Source organism: Ptychodera flava, chromosome 7, assembly GCF_041260155.1.
Source record: "Ptychodera flava strain L36383 chromosome 7, AS_Pfla_20210202, whole genome shotgun sequence".
NCBI lineage: Eukaryota > Metazoa > Hemichordata > Enteropneusta > Ptychoderidae > Ptychodera > Ptychodera flava.
This window is the reverse complement of record NC_091934.1, coordinates 37614903-37640758: the sequence shown is the minus strand read 5'-3', so window position 1 is coordinate 37640758 and position 25856 is coordinate 37614903. Positions and strand designations below refer to the sequence as shown.

At 37.7% G+C, this 25856-nt stretch overlaps 1 protein-coding gene across 5 annotated transcripts in view; it reads right to left on the bottom strand.

Annotated features, from left to right (window-relative positions):
• The window catches only part of LOC139137471 (uncharacterized), a 144654-nt gene extending 119319 nt beyond the window's left edge, over positions 1 to 25335 (bottom strand). For 4 of the 5 annotated variants that reach the window (XR_011553393.1, XM_070705592.1, XM_070705593.1 and 1 more), the window contains exons 1-6: positions 25196 to 25335; positions 15367 to 15630; positions 8039 to 8124; positions 5180 to 5278; positions 3724 to 3831; positions 2333 to 2434 (exon numbers count right to left, since the gene is read on the bottom strand). Coding sequence is in view for 4 of the 5 variants with exons in the window: in XM_070705592.1 (XP_070561693.1) it covers positions 2333 to 2434; positions 3724 to 3831; positions 5180 to 5278; positions 8039 to 8124; positions 15367 to 15630; positions 25196 to 25268 (732 nt within the window). In the remaining variant the exon portion in view is untranslated. The remainder of the gene's footprint in view (positions 1 to 2332; positions 2435 to 3723; positions 3832 to 5179; positions 5279 to 8038; positions 8125 to 15366; positions 15631 to 25195) is intronic. The other variant, XM_070705591.1, reaches the window with a different exon arrangement.
• Between the last annotated feature and the right edge of the window lie 521 nt (positions 25336 to 25856).

The following is a 25856-nucleotide window of genomic DNA, read 5'->3' as shown; positions in this document are numbered from 1 at the left end:
TTTGCAATATGGTACTGTATTTCCCTCTTGCGCATAGATCTTTTGACTTCTACTATAAGGAAATTGGCCAGTGTTATTAGGTCGTCTTTTCTGCGGGAATCAAATGTGTACTGATCAAGGTCATCCATTTCCTCTGGTTTAAATTCCGCCATGATTAAATTTCGCTGAGTTCACAATATACAGTAGTTTTGAAAAGGCTGGCAAAATGTTGTCAAACGGCTCAAAATGTTCATCTCCCAGACGAGCCCCCAATTTTGTTACGTGACAAAAAAACGAAAAAAAAAGTTGAACTCAGCAGTTTCCGAGTAAAACGAAATTTATTACAAAAATAAAACTAATTGCTATGTCAAGGGATAGAATACAAACTGTAAAAGCGTACAGGCTACTTATCTCAGCTGGGACGGCAAAGCTCCAGTCTCAGATTTGTAACAGTCAGTCGGATGAATGAACAGTCCTTTGGCTTGCAGGCTTGAAGTTGCACAAAGTCCACAGTATAAATCCAGCATAGCAGTGAAGGTCTTGAAAAGTCTTGAAGATAATACTGCTGAAGTTTCCAAAGACTTGAAGTAACACGCAAGAGACACAATCCCAAAAGTCTGACTGGAAGCTGTGCACGTCCCTATTTATACCCATGTGCTTACATAAGAGCATATAAGAACAATCTAGAACTTTTATTAACATGCTAATTACTGTTCTAAAATTATCTCTCTTACACAACTAATTAAATTTCCAGAACATTCCGAACATGACTAATTGAATTCAAGGTTGTGAGGTCGTTAAGGGCAGTGACCTTGAGAATGTTCTAGACTAATTAAACCCAGGTCATGATGAGTGTGGGGGAAAATGACCTACATAACAATACTAATATATTGATGACGCAAATACAGCGATCTGATTGGTCGACTGGAACGTGAAAAAAACGCACGATATTCGCGATATAACAAGGTTGGATCACGTGCGAGAAAACTTTCGATATACTGGTAGGGTATAATAGTAACACAGGGGACAGATGAAAGTCCCCTGGGATGGGGAGGAGGGTTTTTTGTGCAACGGTTAACCTTATTTGATTTTATGAATTTTGACTGTAATTTTTCAAATAAAGAGTTCAACTCCACACCGTCTGACTGCTTTATATATTACCGACAAGTCCTTATCTCCTCTCCAACTTGTGTATACACCACTGTAATTGCTCCGAAAACATTGCCAACTTGCTAATCCGCTGTCCATATCAGCGGATTAAGTGATTGAGTCAACACCACAGCCGTCCCACACGCATTAAAATAATAAATGTGATCACAGTTGGCAAAACATACCATGATGTACCTCGAAGATATTATGATTAAATATTTCTGAAAGCCGCGTAGCATTTTTACACCAGCTAGTTACTAACTTGCATGTTGAACTAACTCTCTGAATTTTGGACATAGACTGGAAGGACACTAAAAGTTTATGAAATTTATTTTGTATATTGATGAAACAATAGTGATACTAGCGGTTTCAATGAAGTCGCAAACTTGTGACAAAGTTTCAATTAACAGACAACTGGTTCATAACTGGTTACTATAGCCATGCGATTTTCTTTTCATCTTACAGTATGTTCAGTGATCTTAACCAAGTACTGTCTACTCATTCTTATTTTGGTTTCTTACTTGTAATGAAAATCTATAACCGTGAAATCAAATATGTCTGTATTTCATCAGGTTTCACCCTTTCCATTTATTTTCATTTCACTTTCATGTTTGTTGAAAGATCTTTAAAAGCAACGACCAATTTACTCTGTAACACATTCTGAATTGCTTAAATACCGATATTTTACACTGTTTGATAAATTGTACAGGACATTTAAGCTATTACTGTCCTTTTATTTTCCTGGAAGTTAAGATTTGGGGGGGACACACAGTTCCTAAAAATCAAGCTCTTCACGTGTGTATCATGCCATCGGCTAACAGTTTACCTGGTATTTTTAAAGAAGCCAGTACTTATTCCATTTAAGGCTCTACCCAGGATGCATCATTTTGTCTGAGTATGTAAAGTGTGCACATAATGTTGTTAGGTTTCATTGCTATTTCTAGTCAGTAACTTATATTTGCAATGCTTATTTTTTTCTGTTGGTGGTTTGAAGTAGATATATTTGGTAGCTTTTTTGTATAGATTTTTATATTATCGTTATTTTACTTTTTCACTTTGCAATACGCTTCCCTTTCTGGAAATCAGTCTTTAGGATCATAGGGAGCTAATAAGTATTAACATGAATAAATGAAAATGAATAAAATAAAAACTTCTACAGAAACAATATGGCTGGAAGAAAAAAAATAATTGCATGAATACTTACAATCGGCCGCTCAGGAGATTCACACGTCTTATTGTAGAATGGTGGCCAATGATCTACATCAACAACCTGAATATGCAATCCATAAGCTTCTCTGCTTCCGTTCTTTAGTTTTAGACATTGTTAATGGACAAGGAAAGGAATCAATCGTTGATCACTAAAGAGGCTCTTATTGACATTTGAATATTATTATGCACACCCGCCCATGTTTTTGAGGTTTCTCTCATTTACTTTTTGCTGAGTCATATTAAAGTTCGATTAAAAAGGAAATATAATGTTAAATAACGTTTTAATGGTATATGTGCGTGACTTATTGGTAGCTGTATGCGTTCTACCATATATTCTTATTCTTTTTCTATAATCGAATTTTAACTGTGATGACTCAGCACAAACTACATTGTATATGAGCGAAACCACAAGTAAGGGGTTTTATAGTGCTTTGTATTGAGTTGTCGGTCCATCGATTGATTGTCGAATAATTGTTGATTTTCATTATCATTTATTCTGCAGTGAATGTATTAAGGCAGACTGCGCCTCGGGACAGATATTCGGACTGTTTAACTTTCACAAGATCTATTTGGTCAAAAACTGAGCCGGTAAAAACTTAATTTTATACTCCATGAGCTTCAAAATGAGCCCCCACTTCAGAGGGAGGGGCTCATTTTGAAGCTCGTGGAGTATTAAAATCAAGTTTTCACCGGCTAAATTTTTGTAGACATAGAAAAATGTATTTCCCCGTAGAGTTAACATCAGGATGATGGCCATTTTGAATTTTAAGTATCGATAAATATTGGGTAATTTGTCTACCTAGAACGCAAATTTGCGAAGTGACCCTTGATTTTTATTCTCAATTTCGAAAGGAAAGGGTTTAAAATTTCCCTGAGGAAATTTTGGGGGAAACTTGTAGTGTTTGAATTTCAAGGCGCAAACTACCTTTTTGTTACATTTAATCGTCTGAAAAGACGTCGAAGGAAACATGATTTTTAAAATAAAAATATGTTCAACAGAGATCACGAAAGACATTTGTCTTTAAATGGATATGCCATTAATATTTTCTTATATACTTTCATTATTTGTCTAACATAATACAAAATACACCTTCATGTCTCTCTAAGTATATGGAAAGAAAACGTTTCGGCCTTGGCAACGAAATACAGTGTTTACAGTATGCAATGTTATTGTGCTATGAGACTATGTTATAGTCTCACTAAATTCTTTTGTTTATGAAAAATTTAAAAAATGCATGATAACAGGCAGACTATTTGACAGGTTGGATATCTGTATTCGGCTCAATGTTCCAGCAGTAGAGCAACAAATTGTATTTTTCGACAGTATAGAACATAAGTGCGGAAAATATATCCAGAAATATCGCTAATCGGGCTTTTAGCACCTACCTTTCTTTTCATATGTATCGTCAAGTTGAACATAGGTGTTATGCTAGCTGACAGAAAGGCCGTCACAATAATCTGTCTATTATCTTCGCTCACGCCAAAGCGATTGTACTGAAAATGTCAAAAAGTCAAGACCGATTTAAAAAACCTTTAAGCGTTATTACAAGAAAATCAAGTGGCAACACACCTTCACCACAATAACAAACTCATGTGATAGTTTACTAAATAATCTGCACGTGGTTTCAGTCCGTGTTGCCTCTTAATTCAGAGCTAGAGAGGCATCGCAGATCAGGTAGTTCCTGAAAATAATATCTCCCTTTCACCAGAAAATGGGGTCAGCATACTTGTGAGGGCGCGATAAGACAACAGCATTTAAGATGCTCGGTCCCTGGGCTCTGAATATCCGCACAGCGATTTTCGTTACAGTTAGAAATCGGTCTTTTTCTATTTTGGGGATGAAAAGCACAAATAAGACTAATTCAAACACTAGAAACACATATGGTGACATAATATAGCAACAATAACGCAGAACATAATGCAGTTAAGAAATCAATGCGTAACCTTGGCTTTTTAAAGCGTTATTGTAAAGACTTCAGTGATGTTAAAACTTTAAAGACTCTGTATATCGCCCTGGTACGCAGCGGCCTCGAATACTGTTCTGTTATCTGGAATCCGTGGCAGCAGAATCTTGTTGATAAGGTTGAAGGTGTTTAAAAGAAATCTATTAAGTACTTGTGTTTAAAACTGAATATGCGTTACTATTCATCAGGATGCACAGAATTATGCAAACGTTTCAATTTGCCTCCTCTATACAATCGTAGGAAGGTTTCTGATCTTAGCTTCCTGTACAAATGTGTTCATTCTGTGGTAAATTGTTCTCATTTAACTCAAATCCCACTGAACGTTCAACGTAGTCTACGGGTAAACCTACCATTTCGGGTACCTTTTCCAGAATCAATGTTCGTAAACACTCCTATTTGCCACGTGCTTTATGCACTTATAACGATATTTGCAAAATTTTGAACAGATTTAGTCTTTTTAAAACAAGTGTAAGGAATTATTTTTATTCATGATTTGTATGTTCTTTGTTATTGTCCTTTGTGTTTGTCTGTATTTTTATATATTTTTATGTTTTGCGGAGCCTGTAATTGGGAATTAACTCCTGTTGGTTAACCGAATAAATAAATAAATAAATAAAACATACACTAGATGTTGATACCATTTGCCCTTCTAGCACTCAACGTTAATGATATCTATGGATGATTGGAGGTGTAGCCGGTAACAGCCCTGCCATACAGCGCTACCTTAGTGAGCGCTTCATCGCTCGTGCTACATGTCTGATATTGCACCCGACTCACGTGTTCACCTGCCTGCTGAGAGTGGGTGTTGCTTTTAATTACATAATATACCCAAGGAGGGAAATATCCGAGGTTAGAATATTAGTTTAAACTTAACAGACCTTGTTTCCGCTGACAATCTCGACTAATGAAAAGTGCTCGAAAAATCCATCCTTCAGAAAATCAGATGCGTTGAAAATTGGCACTCCCAGATAAATATCCTGCATATACAAAATAACATTGAAATCACAAAAGGTCAGAAAGTTCGACTTCAATACGATAAATTAGTAAAGAATGAGTATATTTCTCTTTCCAAAGTTGTCTTACAGCTTATAAAGTATTGGAGTTGCAAAATGACCGATTTTTACTAGCCTTCTAATTAAGCAATAAAGCACACCCAGCGACGGTATACCACTTGATTTTGACCAGTTCACTTCATATATTGTTATGTATGTCATTTTCCCCCACACTCATCATGATCTGAGTTAATTTCTCTAGAACATTCTCAAGGTCACTGCCCTTAACGACCTCACAACCGTGAATTCAATTAATGGTGTTTGGAATGTTCTGGAAATTTAAATAGTTGTGTAAGAGAGATAATTTCAGAACAGTAATTAGCATGTCAATAAAAGTTCTAGATTGTTCTTATATGCTCTTATATAAGCACATGAGTATAAATAGGGACGCGCACAGCTTGCAGTCAGACATTTTGGGATTGTGTCTCTTGTGTGTTACTTCAAGTCTTTGGAAACTCCAGCAGTATTTATTTCAAGACTTTTCAAGACCTTCACTGCCACGCTGGATTTATACTGTGGACTTTGTGCAAATTCAAGCCTGCAAGCCAAAAGAACACCGACTGACTGTTACAACTCTGAGACTGGAGCTTTGCCGTCCCAGCTGAGATAAGTAACCTGTACACTTTTACAGTTTGTATTCTATCCCTGACTTAAATTAGCAATTAGTTTTATTTTTCGCAATAAATTTCGTTTTATACGGAAACTGCTGAGTTCACCTTTTGTTCGTTTTCTACACGTAACGATACTTACTGGCTATCGCTCGTGCATATATGAAGTGAACTGGTCAAAATCTCGTGGTAAACCGTCACTGCATGTGATTTATTGCTATTATATCATAAAAGTATATTGAAATTCTCGCGTGGAACGTCAAAAAACGGATTTTGCTCAAGCTGAGAGCTCGCGAGTATGCCTGCCGTGGTATATCGCCAATATACCACGGTTCTTTTCGCGTCTCGACCAATCAGATCTCAGTATTTGCGCCATCAATATACAGGTAAGATATAATTAACAATATAAACTTGTTTGCATTAGTGATATATTTCATATCATGCAATTGTTCAAGCTAAATCAAGATCGAACAATTACGGGTTAATATCATAAGAGCTACAAAATCCGTTCATTAAAAATTCATATCGTGTAAAACAAATAAAAGCATTGATAGAAATAGGCAAGTCAATATGTACGCTTAAATCAACTTGTAGTTTGATGTTTCGTGTAAATCATGTATTAATTAATACCAGTCTCGGACGAATGATGTTTTCTAAAAATATGAAAAGATTGGTCTGTGTAATTTCGTCAAAAACGACACTGTCAATGATTCATTAAGTCATTATTTGCCAAAAGTGACTCTTTTGACAAAAAATTGTTAAAAATACCGCAATTATACGGTGTCGTTCAAATTTGATCAGAATTGGTACATACCAAAGATCAACAATAAGTGTTGTTTCTATCTGTTCAGTGCAGGAAATTCTACGTTGATGTTATAACAATGATTTCTGCACAGTAAAACCAGAAAAACAACAAGAAATATTTTAACCAGAAAAACAAGAATGACAAAAGTAAATAAGGTCTGAAACTTTAGGTACTGGAGGTCAACTTTAGCAACAATCATAGCAGAGAATGTTTCAACCATGGATGTACAAAAATAGACATCCATGGTTTGAGCAGGTCTGTTAATATGTCACAGTTCATAAACAATGACAGGAAATGACTAATAAGCTGTTTAAGTTACTGCCACCACTCCTACACATAATAGGTACCCTGCATACAAATAGGTTAAAGGTCAAAAACCTCTTACTCAGCTGTGTGGGCTGTTTCAGGTACTGCCACCACTCCTGCACATTTGCAGGATTTCCCCTTTTCCTTACCTCATTTGCATATTTGTGACACTGACATGTTCATTTAAACAACGTCACATCTCAACCCCTGTATCTACCTGTACACCAAATACTGAGATGGTAGCTTTGGCGGTATGGGAGCCTTTGCGTGAGACGGACATACATCCGCACATACATACCCACATACATACATATAGACATACAGACGCCATCGACTCACCATATAAGCTCTTTTTGGTATTTATATAAATACCAAATATGAGCTAAAAACCACCAAAAGGTTAGGCACTGTAATTATTCTATGTCATCAGTAGCAATACATTAATGTATAACACGAATAAAATGATTCATTACGTTTGAAACATATATTCAAATCGTGATAACCCCAAATGTGAAGAAATATAATATTTTGTGAAGTTTAACCAAATTTGGCCATTATTTTACCAAGCAACGGTCAAAATGGCACTTTTACATTTCGCAGTCAAGAAGACTGTTTTTTATGGGGGTGGGTGGGCACCGTTCGTACATAGAATAGACATCTGAAAACACAATTTCCTACAATTCTGATTATTCAAGCCATCTATCTCTTGCAATAAAATATTTCGGATCCAGAGTAGATAAAGTGTGTATAGATTTTACCAGTTGTCCTCACCTTCTTCTTTTTCCTTTGTTTAATATTTCTTAATGTTTACTTACAGTGCTTATCTCATTGCAGAAGCCAGACAGCGTTTTCGTATTTACGGATAGGAGTTAAAACTACATGATTTGCATAGCATTGTTCCATTTTTGTCAATCATTGGCGCATTTAAATACCAAGTTATCTAAGACACAAACCATGAGTACGTACCTCCGTTACGTTCACTTGGGCGAATACTTCTATCGGGTATCGATTTAACATTTCATCAGTTCCGCACGTCATTGTGCCGTATGACCCTGAAAGCAAAATTTTCTCAATAATTTGCGTGCGAACCTTCTGATCTAATTTTGGAGTGTTTGGTTTGGCCATTTCCTGGTTTTTACAGCCAAAAATTATATTTCAAACTAAATAACCAATTCACAATCTTAACAAGTCATTGACAATTACATTGCACTCGCTTGTATTTGGTAATTTGTCTCTGGAAGTGACAAAATAGAGGATGATATGATGCGCATGAAAAATGAAATGCGGGTACCAAAGCCTTGCCTGTTACTGACACCCACATTTGATTGGATTGTAAACAAGTAGACATAAGTAATAGTAGGAATGGCATAGGGTTATGTCCTTTTACCTAGTTGGGTACAATTAGGTATGTTAACCCTGGCTCTTGAAATGTCAAAATTCAACTAATCTACAAGAAACTGGTCCAGACATGTTTGAGTAAATGGCTCTCGACAAAAAAAGTCAGAACACCAGATGTTAACCAAAGATGTACCCATTTCAGTAAAAAGAGACTTCCTATAGTAAGCTATGGATACTGCTAAATGCCTTTCGTCACTGTCAAATCTTTGTATGATGTTATGGAGGTCATTTTCCTCCCACACTCATGACCTGAGTTTAATGAATCTACAACATATTATTAATTAGAAATATTATAAATGGAAGAAAGACAGAAAGAGAGAGAAGTGCAAATGGAAGAAAGATAGAAAAAGCATTACAAATAGAAGAAAGACACAGAGAGAAAGAGAGAGAGGAAAATTAAAGGGAAAGACGGTTAGAAGAACATCAACTACAGGTAGAAATGAAACGTTAAGAGCTTGGAGAGTCAGGAAAATTCTCCATTTCAGACAATTTTGACATCACTGAACATTTCAGGTTAGTTCCCTCCTTCCAAGGAAAAGATGTTGACAAATATTTTCTCCATTTTGAGAAAATTTCTCAGAGTCTGAATTGGCCTTCGAAGTCCTGATCTACTCTTTTGCAGAGTACTTTGGTGGGTGAAGCCCGAGAACTTTACATTCAGTGGTCAGAAAAGCAGGCTTCAGATTATGATTATGTGAAGATAATACTCAAGGGTTATGAGTTGTGCCTGAAGCTTGCCGTCATAAATTTTGGGATTGTGAGAAAATGGAGACCAAACTTATGTTGAATTTGCTCGAAAAAAGGAACAGGTGTTTGATCAGTGGTGCTCTTCTGAGAAAATTTGTCATGATAATGAAAAGCTGAGGCAGCTTATTTTGATTGAGGAAACGGATAGTTTTCAATCGGATTCGAACCCACAACATACGGCATCAGTCGCCTAGCTGATTTAGATTGAGGAATTTAAAAGGTGCATTTGAAGTGACATCAAGACATTTATCAATGAACAAAAGACAGTTACTGCACGTTTGACCGATGATTATTCATTGACCCACAAAATGCCGTTTGTCAGCAAACCATCCCAGTCCTTTTGATACTGAACCAGTGCAGGGAAATTTAACTCCTATTTTCATCCAAAAAATTCTCAAAGGGGAGTAGAAGGTCAAATGAAAACAGTTCACAGCGCTTAAGTATCACTCCCAGGTCATCAGATCCCATTTTCTGACAGGTCATTTTCAGGTTCTAAAGTCCTTATTAAGGGGGTAGATAGTGACTACATTCCTGTTCCTCTCCATAATGTCTTCGGACTTTGTTTCTTGATCCGTGACTTAAGGTATTAGGCTTATTTTGCCTCTTGGAGGGATTCACCTCCTCCTCGGAAACGACCTTGTTGGAGACAAGGTCATTACACGTCCACTTGTGGCCAATAAAACTAGTTTAGGTCAGGATCCAGAGCCAATTGAGCGGGAAATTCCTGAATGTATGCTGCATGTGCTATTACTCGAGCCATGTCAAAGAAAATATTCTCAAAAAAACGTCACAGACGTTGACTTAAATAACACCTTTCTTGGTCGGGTACTTGATACGGATCATTCCGTTATCCCTCATGGATTCAAAACTTCAAGTAAACCTTCTGCTGACCAAGGTCAGACATTTTCTAGACCAAATCTTATTGCAGAACAACACAAAGACCCAGAAATTTTGTTTGTTTGACAGGGTTGTTGACGAAGTTGAAACTTCAGATAGTCCTGTTTGTTATTTTACAAATTCCGGTATTCTCATGCGTAAATGGAGACCTCCAGATGTCTTAGATAATGACGATTGGACTATAAAACATCAAATTGTAGTTCCAAAGACCTATCGTGCCGAAATATTGCACCTGGCCCATGCTACCCCCTCCCCCGGGCTAGTCATTTAGGAGTTAGGAAGACCTATCATAAAATTCCCACAGTCATTTTATTGGCCTAATGTCAGGTAGGATGTAGCACATTTCTGTAAAAATTGCTACACATGTCAAATGGTAGGAAAACCAAATCAGACCATTCCAAAGGCCCCTTTACAAGCACTTCCTGCATTTCAAGAACCGTGTAGTAGGATACTTGTAGACTGTGCATGGGCCCCTACCAAAAAACAAGATCAGGAAATGATTACATGATGACAATAATGTGTACATCTACTCGGTTCTGAGAAGCCATACCATTAAGAAACATAAGGCAAAAACTACAGTGAAAGCTTTAGTCAAATTTTTCACTTTATTTGGCCTTCCTAAATGTGTCAAGTTAGATCAAGGCTTCAACTTTATGTCCGGAATTTTTCAACAAGCCACGGTTAAGCTTGGCATTAAACAGTATAGGTCCTCCGCCTATCACCCAAAAAGTCAGGGTGCTCTTAGGCGATTTCATCAAACCTTGAAAATATGATTGAGACACAGAGAAGCAGTGGGACGAGGGATTTCATTTTCTGCTCTTTGCTGTTAAAGAGTCAGTTCAAAAGTCTCTTAGTTTTAGCCTATTTGAGCTTGTATTTGGACATACAGTCCGTGGCCCACTAAAGCTTTTCAAAACTTACACAGGCATGTGAATTAGCCAGAGAAAACCTTGAGTCATCTCAGCAGTCCATGAAAATCAAATACGATAACACCTCACAACGGAAGTTTGAACCTGGACAAAAAGCTCTTGTCCTTCTTACTGCTCCTGGCAAACCACTCCATGCCCGTTACTTTGGTCCCTATCTAATTGAAAAGAAATTAAGCGATTTAAATTACATCGTAATAACACCTGACAGGTGAAAAAAAACAGTTATGCCACTTAAATATGCTTAAGCCATATTTAGATAGGAATAATCCTACTGTAACACAACCTGTCAGTGCAGTCAGTTCAAACCATTATCAAGGTAGTAATAGTGAAACTAACTTGAGTAAAAATTACCATCAGAAATATTGTGAGCGTGGATTTTGTGCCTCAGTTCACTCAGTGTGAATGACTCCCTAGATCAGCTGTCTGCCGGAAGCAAACAGTCCACAGCTTCACAAGAAATCTAGATCTACCGACCCTGTTCTTTACAAAAGTTATTAGACAAGCATATTATTTTTATCGGGTTTTACTGCCTGAGCAATTGATCCTGTGCTTTCCTGCAGTATGTAAATAAAAACACCTGAGATGCCAGGCGGACCTGGTCGCTTGGCTTTTTAGTCTTGACGTGCGGCACCAGTTACAGCTGGCCAAGGCCATTGGGTTGACAACCCCCCCCCCGATCAACATATGAGCCTACCAGAGTAAATTGCTTCAAGTTCAATGTCACCTCACCATAAATATGACAGTCGATTTATTTTATTCAAATTCCTTCAATAAGTCTAGTCAGACACCAACGCACGGAAATATTCGGAGCCAATATGGCCGCCAACCCACGTTTTGATTTATCACCGATAAATTGACTAATCCCATCGTTGACATTTCTAATGCAAGAGGACATTTTAGATCATGATTTGAGCGTAGGACGCTTTTTCTTGTTTACCCAAGCATACTAATAGAAGAGGGTCCCAACCCGAAACTGACGGGATGCAGTCCATCGGAATATTGACTGAAAATTGCCAGTTGTCTAGTCGGGCCCCTCAGGGCCCTGCTGCATGCTGCACTCTGGACCTTGCCAAACAGTGAACTCGCCCTTGCTTGGTTCTGTATATTTAACTTACTACAGTTTTGTAATTAATGATGCGAATAGCAGACCTAAACGACTGTACATATAGAGCCTGCGAAAAGTGAAAACTTTAATACACAATGCAATTTATTAACTAAGGTGACGAGTCTTATTTGACCCCCCCCTAATACGCATCGCTCCTAATGTTATGGCTATAGACTGTCACATTCGACATCAGTGTGGCGGATGAACAGATTTACAGCTGTAGTATTTTTTGGCGTTATAACGTAGTGCAGTGTATCAAGTAGTACAGTTTAGGGGGCTACCAGGGGTTACTAATTATGAAAGGCTTGTTTCAATCATAGTATATCCTGGGTTGGTCGGTTCCATGTCTAGGCATGCTATTCCTGTTCAGTACATAGCTGTTGAACTAGCTCCGCGTGGGATCAGCTGCTGGTATTATCACACCGACACTCAACACACAACTCTGCCATGCTCTCATGGAAATATTTCTAGGTCCACACCAAATTAACAGCAGGTTTGTGTTGTTACAGCCCCAAACCGTGCATCTTTTCATCATAGCGAACTACCTGAGATCCTCTCGAAGTTGGTACCCGATGCATTGACTACTGCTCTCAGGGAATTGCTCTCAAAGGTTAGCCACTTCTGACGTCATGCCATGTGGCCAATACGCGGTGAATCTGAACTCGGACGTTTTCTGACAGGGTGAATTTTTTACAAGTATGATGTTATGGATTTTTCGAAATAATTAATATTATTTTATGCAATTCGATTAAATTCAGACACACACAAAATAGGTGAGATATTCACTTTAAAAAGAAAGTAACGTTTGTTTGGTCAGAACAATGCAAACTGGCATTAGATACACTTAAAGCCATACTTCAAAGTGCTCCAGTCTTGTCTGCACCAGATTTCAGTTTGCCATTCAAATTGGCTGTAGATGCTAGTGATGCGGCTGCTGGAGCTGTTTTATTGCCAGAGGATAGTCATGGGATAGCTCATCCTGTTTGGTACTCTTCACGAAATTAAACAAATCCCAGAGAAACTAGTCTACTGTTGCAAAAGAGTATTTATCTTTGATATTAGCTTTACAGCATTTTGAAGTTTATGTTACTTCTTCCAATCAACCAATAGTGGTTTTTATAACACACCACATGCTCATTCCATGTCGTGATTCGCCAGAATACGTCACGTGACGAGAAAATAGATACGGCTAGTCCCCATCGGATCGACAAAAGTGACGTCAGAGGGTAATTTTTGAAAAGCTATTTCCCTAGGGAAATAGTTTTGACCAAATTTGGAAAAGTGCCCGGTCACGTGACCGTAGTGTCGTCTGCAGCTTTGCAACAATGGCGGGTGACTAGAACGTGATGTGCGTCCGGGATAGGTGACGACACATTCTCTGAAACAGATTTTCCAACATTTTCCAACATTCCAACAGCGTAGGAACTTGAACAGCTCATCGACGGAAAAGATTAAAGTGCAACTAAGGATGTCGCTAGGTATGCTTAGAATATTTTTTGAAAGATAGTGGTACCACGTACGTACAACTGAAACCGCTGTGGAAACATCGCCTGGTAAACTTGTCACAATGGATTGTTGCCGTGCAAAATATCAAAACACATTAAAAACTATATAACAATACAACATGAGCATGTGGTGTGTTATAAAACACCTATAGCCTGGTCTTTATTCGGGCTATAGCGCTCGTCTATTACCCCTCGTGGCCGTGTGTTACCAGAAACACATCGCTATACCCCTCGGCCTACGGCCTAGGGGAATAGCGATGTGTTTCTGTAACGCACGGCCCCTCGGGTAATAGACGGGCGCTATAGCCCTCATGAGCAGGCAATAGGTGTTTAATGTTGATCACAACCCTCTTGTTTTTCTGCAGTAATTAAAAGCTAAAAATCAGAGATTGTTAAGATGGAGTTTAATGTTACAGGAGTTTAACCTTGACATTAGACATATCGAGGGCAGAGACAATTAATTGCAGAATGTCTCTCGTATTTAGAGCTTAATACCACATTTGTAATAGAAGATTTTTTCTTTGAAACATTTTCTTTTTTTGAAGAGGGGGTGTGTTATGTAGGTTATTTTGAAAAGTGAAAGGTGAAATTTCAATATCATAATTGTTATCCGTATCTGAACTTTCAAAAAACCTATTTGAACTAAGTACATTTGTCAAACATCTATAAAAGCACAGATTTAGTTAGTTTAGTATAGTAAAAACATTATTCATAGTTTTCTCACACACTCCAATGTACCTGTATAGTGAATCAACATTTCAGTGAAATTCCAAAATCAAATTTCTTGCACATATGTCAACTTGTAACCACCCTAGTCTAATCAAGTACTTTAAAATGAATTATCAAACGTCAATAAATACATAGATTTAGCTAGTTTTGTATAAATTGTTTATAGTTCTCTCATAGATTACCATGTATAGTGGATCAACATTTTCGGTGACGTTCCAAAATCAACTCAACAAACATCTATAAATGCATAGATATTGCTACTTTTGTATTGAATTAGTATTACATAGATTTCTCAAAGACTACCATGTATAGTGAATCACCATTATAAATAAAATCCAAATATAGAATTTTTGTACACACACGCACTTTTTGCCTGCCACTTCAAGCAAGGTACACTTACATGAATTATCAAACATATGCAAATTTACAAATATACATTGTTTTTTATGGGAAAAGTTAACAGTTTGCCCGATAGACTCCCATATACTATGATTTAACATGTTAGGATGAAGCACTATATCAGCCACATTTTGCCTTTTAATAGTTGTGCAAAAAATGTTGACCCTCCCCAATAGGCATGCGTATATCATATATGCACAAAAAAATGCCACCGACCTGTAATTTCTGTCCAATCCCTTTGAAGGGGATTTCAAAATTAAAGAAAGTCAGGTAAAGGGAGATTTTAACGCATTTTGAGTTTATTGGGAAGAGGTTCATTTGAAAAAACCTGGGAATCATTTTTGGATCTTATAGCACTGCTGCCGAGGTGTTTGTGTGTGCAGCTTTACTCAAGCAACTTGGGCGGGGGGTGATGACATTTTTGTCATCTTAAAAGAGGGGTCATCAATATTTTGGTGCAATGGGTAGAGGGGATCACTTATTTTGACTGTTACACAGAAAGAATTTGCGGGCCCAACCCCGGACATAATAACTGAACGCTCCCTAAGAGCTCGTTATGACGACAACGACAAGGAGCGCCCTCACCTGGACAACAGAAACGGACTTTATAGTCGTGACATGTTCGATTGTCCTGATCTTCATCCATGCATACGAGACCAGATGCATTGAACTGACGGAGCACGTCTCCAGTTTGCTGTGCCGCAGTGCCATTTACCGTTGTTGCTTCGATAGACGTCGGATTGTCACACATGAGAGCCGGATAAACTGTTTTAATGGCATCTGCTGTTTCGATGTCGTTGTTAGTCTCGATGTCAATCGGTCGGTTGTACCATTCCGTCCAGTCGCCAGCTGCATTACAAAGACAATGCAAAGGTGTAACTTTTCTAACTTAACTAATGGTTCGAGATTGCACTATTGATCTTTTGAGTGTTTATTTTCTTGTTGTTGTTTTGTTCGTTTATTTCTTGGCCCTGGTGATTTACTTGCCTTGAATGGTAACGATTGATAGAATTGATTTAATGTAATATTTTCTAAATGGTTTCATTGTTTTTGTTTTACAAAAAATAGCCTTTTCTTCTCCTCATATTACCCCAAAGCAGGTTGATAGGAACATGATGAGCGCCTGGATGAGCGACGAGCCTTTGAGTAAAACAGCAAGATTTTCCATTCTGACGGAATAGGAACTCGAAGAGCTCATTGGCAACAAAGATTCAAGTGCAACCAAGAATTGCATGATGTGGAATGCTGACCTTGCTTCTTTTTGTTAAGAAATTGGCACTACTGTTACGATTTGGAGCATTGCCCTGTAATCTTCCATATATGTATTGTTGCAGTGTCTATACATCAAAGCACATTGAAAATAATAACATAGAAGAACATGAAATGTGGTGCACATAAAGTCTGGTGTTTAGAAGTATGTTGCCCGTTTATAACCCCGAGGGGTCTTGAGTTAGCAGAAATACATCGCTATTCCCTGAGACTGTATACGTGTCAACTACATGTGATATATTCCGACGCGGAATGAGTATGAGGCTTGTTATAATATAACATAGTGCCTTGCAATGATAATAACAGCATATCTTTTTTGTCCGAGGCACAGGCCAACAGGAAATTCATAGTTTAAAATATGGTATTTTTCATAATTACTTGAAAATAATAAATCGTAATTATGAAATATTGATATCACATAACCGAGTTAGTATTTCATCGGGATTGAGCTTCCTTTCTGCAGAGCAGCACTCGATAAAATCGCTGTATGTGTATGAGTTATGTATGACATGGGCGGCCGGCCGAGGCGTCCAATATACTCGGAGTATATAAAAAGGATATTTATTTTTAAATATGCATTTTTTTCAGGGGCGGGGTCAAACACTGGCCACAACATTTCCAGAAAAATGTATCATACATATAAAAGGGAAAAAACATGAAGACGTCACCGTTCAAGCAAAAATCAAATTCTATGTAACGAACGCGTGATTTCACGGTTTTTTGCTTCTTTTTTACTTCCGTGTTTACGTAGCTCTAAAACGTTAAGGGTCGGCAGGTAAAAATAGGGTAGGTCGGGTTATCTGAACAGCGCGATTTTTTTTATTTGACCTCATGTAAAATGACAGCGTGTCCCCTATAACACGCGTTGGAAACATGGGTATTTTTTTATTAGCTGCGAATAAAAAAAGAGAAAAAAGTTGAAAGTTGCTATTCAAGCAGTAAAGAAAAGGAGAAATGCGCAAAATGTTTGTCTTTTACTATGAATATAAAATAATGTCTACAAAGTGAAGGAAAACCAATGATCTGGCTTGTAGGGAACTATTGCACACAACATGTTCATGTATGTCGACGTCGCAATTTACCAGAATATGTTTTGTGACTAGCAAATAGGTAAAGATCGAATCCTCGAAGTAACACCATACCGGCTTTTAAAAAGGTTGATTTAAGAGGATATCGGTTTCTTTAACTAGTGCCGTTGGGTACCAGTTTGCATGGTCACGTGATCGTGAATGGGATGCCCTCTGCAACCTTTAAACGGTACATGGTGGCCAGAGCGCAATGAACGAGCATAGACCTAAAAAAGAGCGAGGATACCCTGACAAAAGCAGGATTTTACATTCCATTGGCTTGAAGTTGAAGAGATCATCGCTTACAAAGATTTAAGTTAAATCCAGGAGTTCAATTTGTATTCTATGATTGTTTTCTAGGGTTATAACTGGAGAAAACTGAAACCTCTATGACCGCCCTGCCTAGAGAACTCGTCCAGCGAACTTGTCACTGTTTATGTTGAATGCAATGATAAATTAGCTATGAGCATGTGGTGTGTTATAAAAGGCATAGTGCCAGGTATATATTTAGGCTATAGCACCCATTGTACCTCTCATGGCTTTGCGCCACTAGAAAAAAAAGTCGCTTCAGGGTAATAATTTACGACATCGAGAACAATAGACTGTTTCAGTTTAAAAGAGCAAATCAACTGTGGAAAGAGCAACGATGCGGCTGGGTAGTGAGCAGTTACATATTTGCATAGTATGGGTAAGTGATAGTGTAGTGGATCACCTTTAGACAACATAGACACACAAAAAACAAGGAAACGAAACCATGTCATCGCCTATTAAAATAGGCAACAAAATGGTCACAGACAAAAATAGCTATGATAACATTTCCACTTAACGTTACAAAATCGACAGTGCAAGTGACGACCGAAAACACGTCGAATTTTAAAATCGGCATGAAGAGGGACATATTATAAATGAACGGGGGAAAGTGATCCCTGAATTTGTTTTAAGGTAGAATGCACCTTGGGAACAGATACTAGTACTCGGACTCTCAAACTTTTACAATGCTTTTCTGATTTAGTACTTGTGGGGCTCATTTTAAAGCTCTTGGTTTAAGGAAACTTTCTACCGTACGCATTTTTTTTTTTTTTTTGCAAATCGAAAATTTTATTTTTCTCGATAAAGATAACACAGGGATGGCAGCCATTTTAAAATTCAAATATCAGTAAATCTTGGGTAATTTGTTTCTCAAGTACAATACTTTGCACGGTGACCCCTGATTTATATTCTTTATTTGGAAAGCGAATGTGTGAAAAATTCCTCGGGGAAAGTTTGAGCAAAGGTTTACATGTAAGTCCTTCACTTTCGCGGCGCATACTTAAATGTAATGGATCGTTGTGAAAACAGAAAAAATAATCTGTTGGTACAATTGCAAACTGTCGAAAACACGACACTTTGTGAATGGTGTTTTACACGGAAGATGGTAACAGATGTTAGTAATCACAGAAGCTGATGTACACATTGAACTGAATTGAATCTGATGTTACTTTTATTCAGTCTGCAAAAATGTGATGAATTGTTCCACTACCAAATCATATCAAATGTCTAGACTGCGAGTGGGAACAGGTATTTCGGACTCTCAATTCTTCACGATACTTTTCTGGTTTACCGCACATGTGTGACTCACTTTGAAGCTATTGAAGAAACGAATGTTTTCAATTTGTTATTTGAAAAGTGGAGCTCAATTTTTGCTAATAGAGTTAACAGGGGCCTCCCGACAATTTTGAATTTAAAGTGTGGATACACGTTCAGTGAAAAGTACGGTGAACAATCGTTTTGTTCCTCGATTGGAAAGAGAATGGTTGAAAGTTTCCTTGGGAAAAGTTTGAGCGAGACGCGTGCTACTTTAAAGGTATAGAGTCACCTGTGATCTAAATATGCCCATATATGGTCAAAGGGGCGTTCCTTGGTATTCAAAAATGCCCATGTGAGGGCGCTGTTTTCAAACACCCTCTCTGAGCTGTTTGAAAAATTCATGACCCCTAACCTTGCAGTTTCGAATTTAAGGTGACCCCTGGATATTGCCGGCCCACCCCCGGCGGTAATAACTGAACCCTCCGTTAGGTTGGGCGGCAAAACTGGTTTTTCCGTCCGACCCAAATACTCCGGCACTGCAGCAACTCAACGTTTTGACCCGTTTGCGTGTCTGCAACAACGATGAAGTCAGGCATGGTTGTCTCAGAGACACTGGCTCATTAATGCCCGCTGGTTTCGGAGGTAAACTTAGGTTTTGGTGCCTATTTAGTCGAGGATATGGTGTCGTTTCCTTGTCTTTTGTTCATTATTTTCTATAAGTGATCCATTACACTATTACCTATACATTTTATGCCAGTTTGCTATTGTGTACTGTCTAGCCGCAGCGTCGCTCCTTCCACCCTTGTTCTTTTCAACTGACACAGTCTATTGATCTCGATGTCGTAAATTATTACCCTAAAGGGACTTGTGGTTTTTCCCAGTGATGCAAAGTCATGAGATTTACAATACATCGCTTTGCAGAACGAAAAACAGCCTCACGGACAATTCTATCAACCAGCAGAGCTGGGTACCAAAAAGTTTATAGAGATAAATTTTCTCCGTCGTTTTGCCCACATTATAATTAACGATAAGATAAGCCTTTCTCTGCTGGTGAGGCTGTACTGACAATATAGGCAGTGTTGTCCTTAGAAGCTGGGTGCCGGGTAAATAACCCGCCTGTTTTGCATTTTTTCCGGGCTACTTTTAACGTAATTAGATGATCTTTATAGACCTAATATTATATAGGGCTCAGCCCTTGGTGTCGCGCCAGGGGTTAAGATTGGCAATGTTATTTGTATTGATTCATGATAAACTGTAATTGTTACTTTATAAACGTTTATATGACAACTATGCCCAGTTTCCCTCTGATGAAAGTAGTTCACGTACTTACACGACGTCCAACCCTGCAGCAGGGCAGGTATAGATTTTCTGTAGCGTGTAAAAAGTTTGGACAAAAATTGGCAATTTTTACAATGATAACAGCCTATTGCGCTAAACAAGGGACGTATTATGCAATAATTATCATTGCAATGGTAACCGCACTGCCCACCTTCCACTTGCAAGCTGAAAACTATAGCGTTCCGTCTAAAAACTTGCAATTTTTGAATCTAATTATTGACACAGGGGGCGCTCTTCTATAATTCAATCCCAGCATTCTTTGCGTATGCCCCCCGTTCATATGCACGAGTTTTCTCCGTTTATCTATATCAACGATACTTTGTATCAGCGACAAGGTGTATGATAACATTTACTGGCTAATAAAAGAGGTATATTTTATAAAAGGCATGTTATATCATGGTAATTTGTTTCGTATTTTTTTATTTACGAGTACTCAAAAAAAAAAAAAAACATGGCGGCGCCCAAGAAAGAAGGGTACACTTCCGGTTACTCGCATAGTATATTATGAATAAGCGCATGCGTAGTCAGTAAGCCGCTGGCGCGACTATTAATTTCGATATAGCACTGCCAGCTGTTGGACGGCACACGTACGATTAGCAGTTTCGCGACCCCTTTCCCCACTTGGAACTGCACAAACATAACGATGTCTAAATACCAATTTGTGGCTTTTTGAGCCCGATATTTTACTTGTTAAAAGTGTGATTGGCTGATGGACGCGCCTATGGTGTTGCCTTTGTTACGAGCAGCTTGATTGCTTTGATTAGAATGAAGGTCATCTTAGGTCATCTTTAACGATGGCGACAAAAAGAAATGTGGCGTCGGCCACTGGCATCTTGCCGATAGAATATATTTTTCCCGAAGAAAGACCGTTCAAAGTGTATACTTGATTCCAACAATACATTTAGTTTATGTATCAGAAATTTCAATTTCGCTGAATTTGTGAGAGACAAGCACAGAAAAGATGTGATTTTGATCGACGATTCGAAGTTCACGAGACTGGCAAGCTAGTTTTCCGCCGCCGCGCTGGATGCTAACGTCACTACAAGTATGATAATCTTCTCAACAAATCAAGTTGTTCTCAGAGCAAAATTGACGCATTTTCTAGATTTAAAAAAAATGAGCTAGAACTGAATTTTTTAGAACAACCGTGTTGCCATGTTTCGACTGTTTTACGCTCACGTTTCTCTCTGACAGCCTCGTCTACAGATATGCTTTAAGTGTCTGCGTGTATACGCACTGTTAAAATTTAGGGTATATCAGGATATTTCATTTTATTGGGTGTCATTTTTAGATAATACGGTTCATCGATAGAGTATGTTACTAAAGGACTATATCAAAAGGTCGATGTCGGATAAAAATCTAAATTCTTCAGTAAAGTTTTTCATCCGACAAAAACGATATTCTAGTTTGATTTGATTGAAAATTCTTAAAAAATGATGATGTAATTACATATTTTTGCTCCCTACAATACCGTAATTGCAACTGGAAAACTTCTTTTTCTTCTAGTTGTCTGAAATAGACATTTTTATATCGGTGCATGTGTTTACATTACAGTGAATTATCTTATGGATAAGTTTTTTAACAAAAGTAAATGTGTTTTTCATTAGAATACTGTCATTATTTTTAATTTTCCATCCTGATTGTGTTTTAAGTATGATTGAAATTATCACAGTAAAGAAATAATGGGAACGTCTGAAAAATATTCATCAAATACGTTTCAAGGAGTGGGGCAAAACTTAAAAAAGAATTAATATCCTTTTTTTAAATATCATCATGAAAACAATATAAACAGTTATATAGGTAGGCCTGATGGTGAATACTTACTAGTTTTAATTTAACATAGATTGTACTTATCATATCTTCTTTCTGATAAAAATGTTAGCATTGTTTGAGTGAGTCGGGAGTTCTGACTTAGTTATTTGTACATTTCTCTCAAACATTAGATGACCAAGTTCTATCAAGCACTAAACAGTCGGATCCCTCTAATGTCAAATGTCACCTCAGATGCCACCAGAGAACACCATTTCCACTTCAAAATTCCATTTGCGAGAGAGGGGACAGCCCCCTCTCGCGCTCTCCCCCTCGTTCGCTACGCTCACTCGCCACTCGGTCGCTTCGCTCCCTCGCAGTCAACCCACCCACTTACTTAAATTACCTGGCTACTTTTAAATATAAGGACAGCACTGTATAGGTGCTTCAGAACCAAGGGTATAAACTTCTACTCAATCTCCCCTTATCTTTAAACCCTCCTGTGTCATTATCAACAATACAAATTGGGGGTCCTTAGTTAAAATTCAAAATGGCCGATATAATCTGTTTTAACTTTTTAAGGGAAAGTGTAAAATTTTCAATGTAAGCGACTGGACACAAATTACAGGGGGGGTGGGCCGGTGTTTTTTGGGGGTGGGTCGCCATTTTTCGCGCAAGCATTTTTGAAGGGTCATAAAATTTTGTGCAAGCCTATGGGGGAGGGTCACCTTTTTTCATGCATCAAAGCTGAAATTGCATGTGCACGTTATGGAATACTGAAAAAAGAAAAAATACCTCCTGGCACTTTCATTTTCTGCCATTACCATTTTCGGCGCGCCCTTCGGGCGCAAATTTCAGGTATAATAAACAATGTTTGATGATCCAAGCAGCCACATTGATTTAAGTTGTCATGATTTCTACTTATTCAACACTATTGTGCATAACTGTCCCCTATAATGACTCTTTCAATAACAATTTGGGAGATTACTTATTTGACATCATTCTCCCATTGACAATACATTGGGTATAGGTCGGTGTCAAACGTTCATGTCGCTGTATGTACATTTTTTAATTTTTTGAGGACATTTACAGAATACATTTACTGTTCAGAATAGTGCATAGTGTCATCAATAACAACTGGAAGCTTCAGGTCGAACAACTTTTGAATAACAATTTAGGATCAGATAACCTATGAGTTATTTGTAGTTTCCTCATAGCCTACAATGTATAGTGAATCAACATTTTGGTGAAATTCCAAAATCAAATTTCTTGCACAACCATTGACTTGAAACCACTCTAGTCTAATCATGAATATTAATACTAATAATTAGGTGTACATAAATGCGCAGGTTTACCAAGTTTTGTATTGGAAAAAAATTATTCATAGTTTCATCATAGACTGCCATGTATAGTGAATGGACATTTCAGTGAAATTCCAAAATCAAATTTCTTGCACACCCATTGACTTGAAACTACTCTAGTCTAATCATGAACATTAATACCAATAATCAAGTGTACATAAATGCACAGATTTTCCTATTTTTGTATTGGAAAAAAATTATTCATAGTTTCATCATAGACTGCAATGTATAGTGAATCGACATTTAAGTGATATGCCAAAATCAAATTTCTTGCACAACCATTGACTTGAAACCACTCTAGTCTAATCATGAATATTAATACTAATAATTAGGTGTACATAAATGCACAGGTTTACCAAGTTTTGTATTGGAAAAAAATTATTCATAGTTTCATCATAGACTGCCATGTATAGTGAATGGACATTTCAGTGAAATTCCAAAATCAAATTTCTTGCACCACCATTGACTTGTAACCACTCTAGTCTAATCAAGAACATAAATATCAATAATCAAGCATACATAAATACACAGATTTGCCAAGTTTTGTATTTAAAAAAAATTATTCATAGTTTCTTCATAGACTACAATGTATAATGGATCCACATTTCATGCGAAATTCCAAAAACAAAGTTATTGTACACAGATGCACGTGTTACCACCCTCTTCTAATCAAGCACAATTATGTCAATTATTCAGGGTCATATATACACAAATAGTGCATATTTTTAATTCTGAAATTTTTTTTTACAGTTTTGTCATAGACTCCCATGTATAGTGGATCAACATTTTATGCGAAATTCCAAAAACAAAGTTATTGTACACAGATGCACATTTTACCACCCTCTTCTAATCAAGCACAATTATGTCAATTATTCAGGGTCCATATATGCACAAATAGTGCAACTTTTTAATTCTGAAAATTTTTTGACAGTTTTGTCATAGACTCCCATGTATAGTTTTGTCATAGACTCCCATGTATAGTGGATCAACATTTTGACAGAAATTCCAAAATCAAATATCTTGTTCACATGTGCACTTGTAAACAACCCATGCTAATTAAGTATATCTATATCAGTTATTAAACATCTGTATATGAACAGATATAGCTAGTTTTATACTGGAAAATACACGTTCGTAGTTTTCTTATAGTCGACTACATGTATAGTGAATCAACATTATCGATAAAATCTAAAAATTACATTTTTTGTACAGGCATGCACTTTTTACCTGCCACTTCAAGCAAAGTACATTTACATGAATTATCACACACATATGATTTGATATTTTTTGGACAAGCGTTATATCGGCCACATTTTGCCTTCCTTTCGGGAGGGCGACTTAAAAAGTATAGCAAGTCAGAAGGGGGTCTTTAACACATTGCGGTTTTTTGGGGGGTATTGAGTAACAGGGGAGGGTCACTTATTTTCATGCACGGATAAGGGGGAGGGTCACTAATTTTTGTGCATGAACTTTTGAAGGGTCACTATTTTTTACGCAGCGGTTTTTTCGAAAACACCGGCCCACCCCCCCCCCCTGTAATTTTATGTCCAGTCCCTAAGCAAAACGTGCCAGTGGAAAATTGGCCTATGCACAAAAGCGGCAGGCCAGCGAAGTCTTGTACATCTGAGAGTCCGAATATGTGTCTCAGAAAAGCATTCTGTCGTTACAGTAAAATGCACTAACGACGATGCATTTCCTTGAATTAGATCACTCTCAGCTGAAGAGGAAATATTTTGTCTTGAGGACAAAATGGCGATAAAAAGAAATACCAACAACAAGAAGAGAAACACGCACTCTTTTAATGCACAGATAGACATCCTACAGTACGTAGTACAGACAATTGCCGATGGGGTGATTACAACGTTACAACTACAAACTTTCCTATGTCGCATGAACCCAAGGTCTTAGAAGTACCATAGTACATAAAAGCAAAGACTGAGCGTGACATGCCATAAGACAGAATCCCCAGATGTCTTCCGCTCGCTTGGTTGAAATCACAGTAAGTTTTGAATCCCTCTAGTGTGAACTTCCTTTTTTCAGCTCATGGTAAAAATTACACATTACCTGTTTGTCCAGCTACCACAGAAAGTGCTATAAGGCAAATGAAACTCGTCCGACTTCCACGTGCATGTTCCATGGTCTTAGATGTATTGAAGGTGAATGGGGTTATACGGTCAATCAAGAACTGACGAGTTCTGAAAACGATGTACAGATTTATCTTGACTCACCTTCCGCTTTGTAGTGTATTTATAGGTTGGGAGATGCGCCGGACGAGGGCGCTCGTTCCACGCAAGATCTTCTGCCAGGGAAAGGGGTTGGGACCGTCCGTGAATGGCAGGATTTTAAATCTGGTATATAACCAATAAATTTGCAAAGGCCATAGTTCTCATTCCTCTGTTTGAGCATCCTTTCTTGTCAGACATTGAATATTTGCATAGTGTGAATATTTGCATAGTATGTGTTCACACTGAACATGACTGTTCCCCTAAAGAGAACTATTGGCACAGGAATGGGTTGATTGAATCGAGAATGCGCCTCGCAGACAGATATTAGAACGCTTATTTTTATTTCTTTTTATTACCATTTGTGATGTGGAGGCTCATTTGGAGTGAGAAAACATTCTGCTTGCTTAGTTTTTCGTAAATCGCAAATCTATTTTTCCTCAAAGAGTTCACACAGGGATAGCGGCCACTTTTAATTCCGAATATCGGTAAATGTTGGGTAA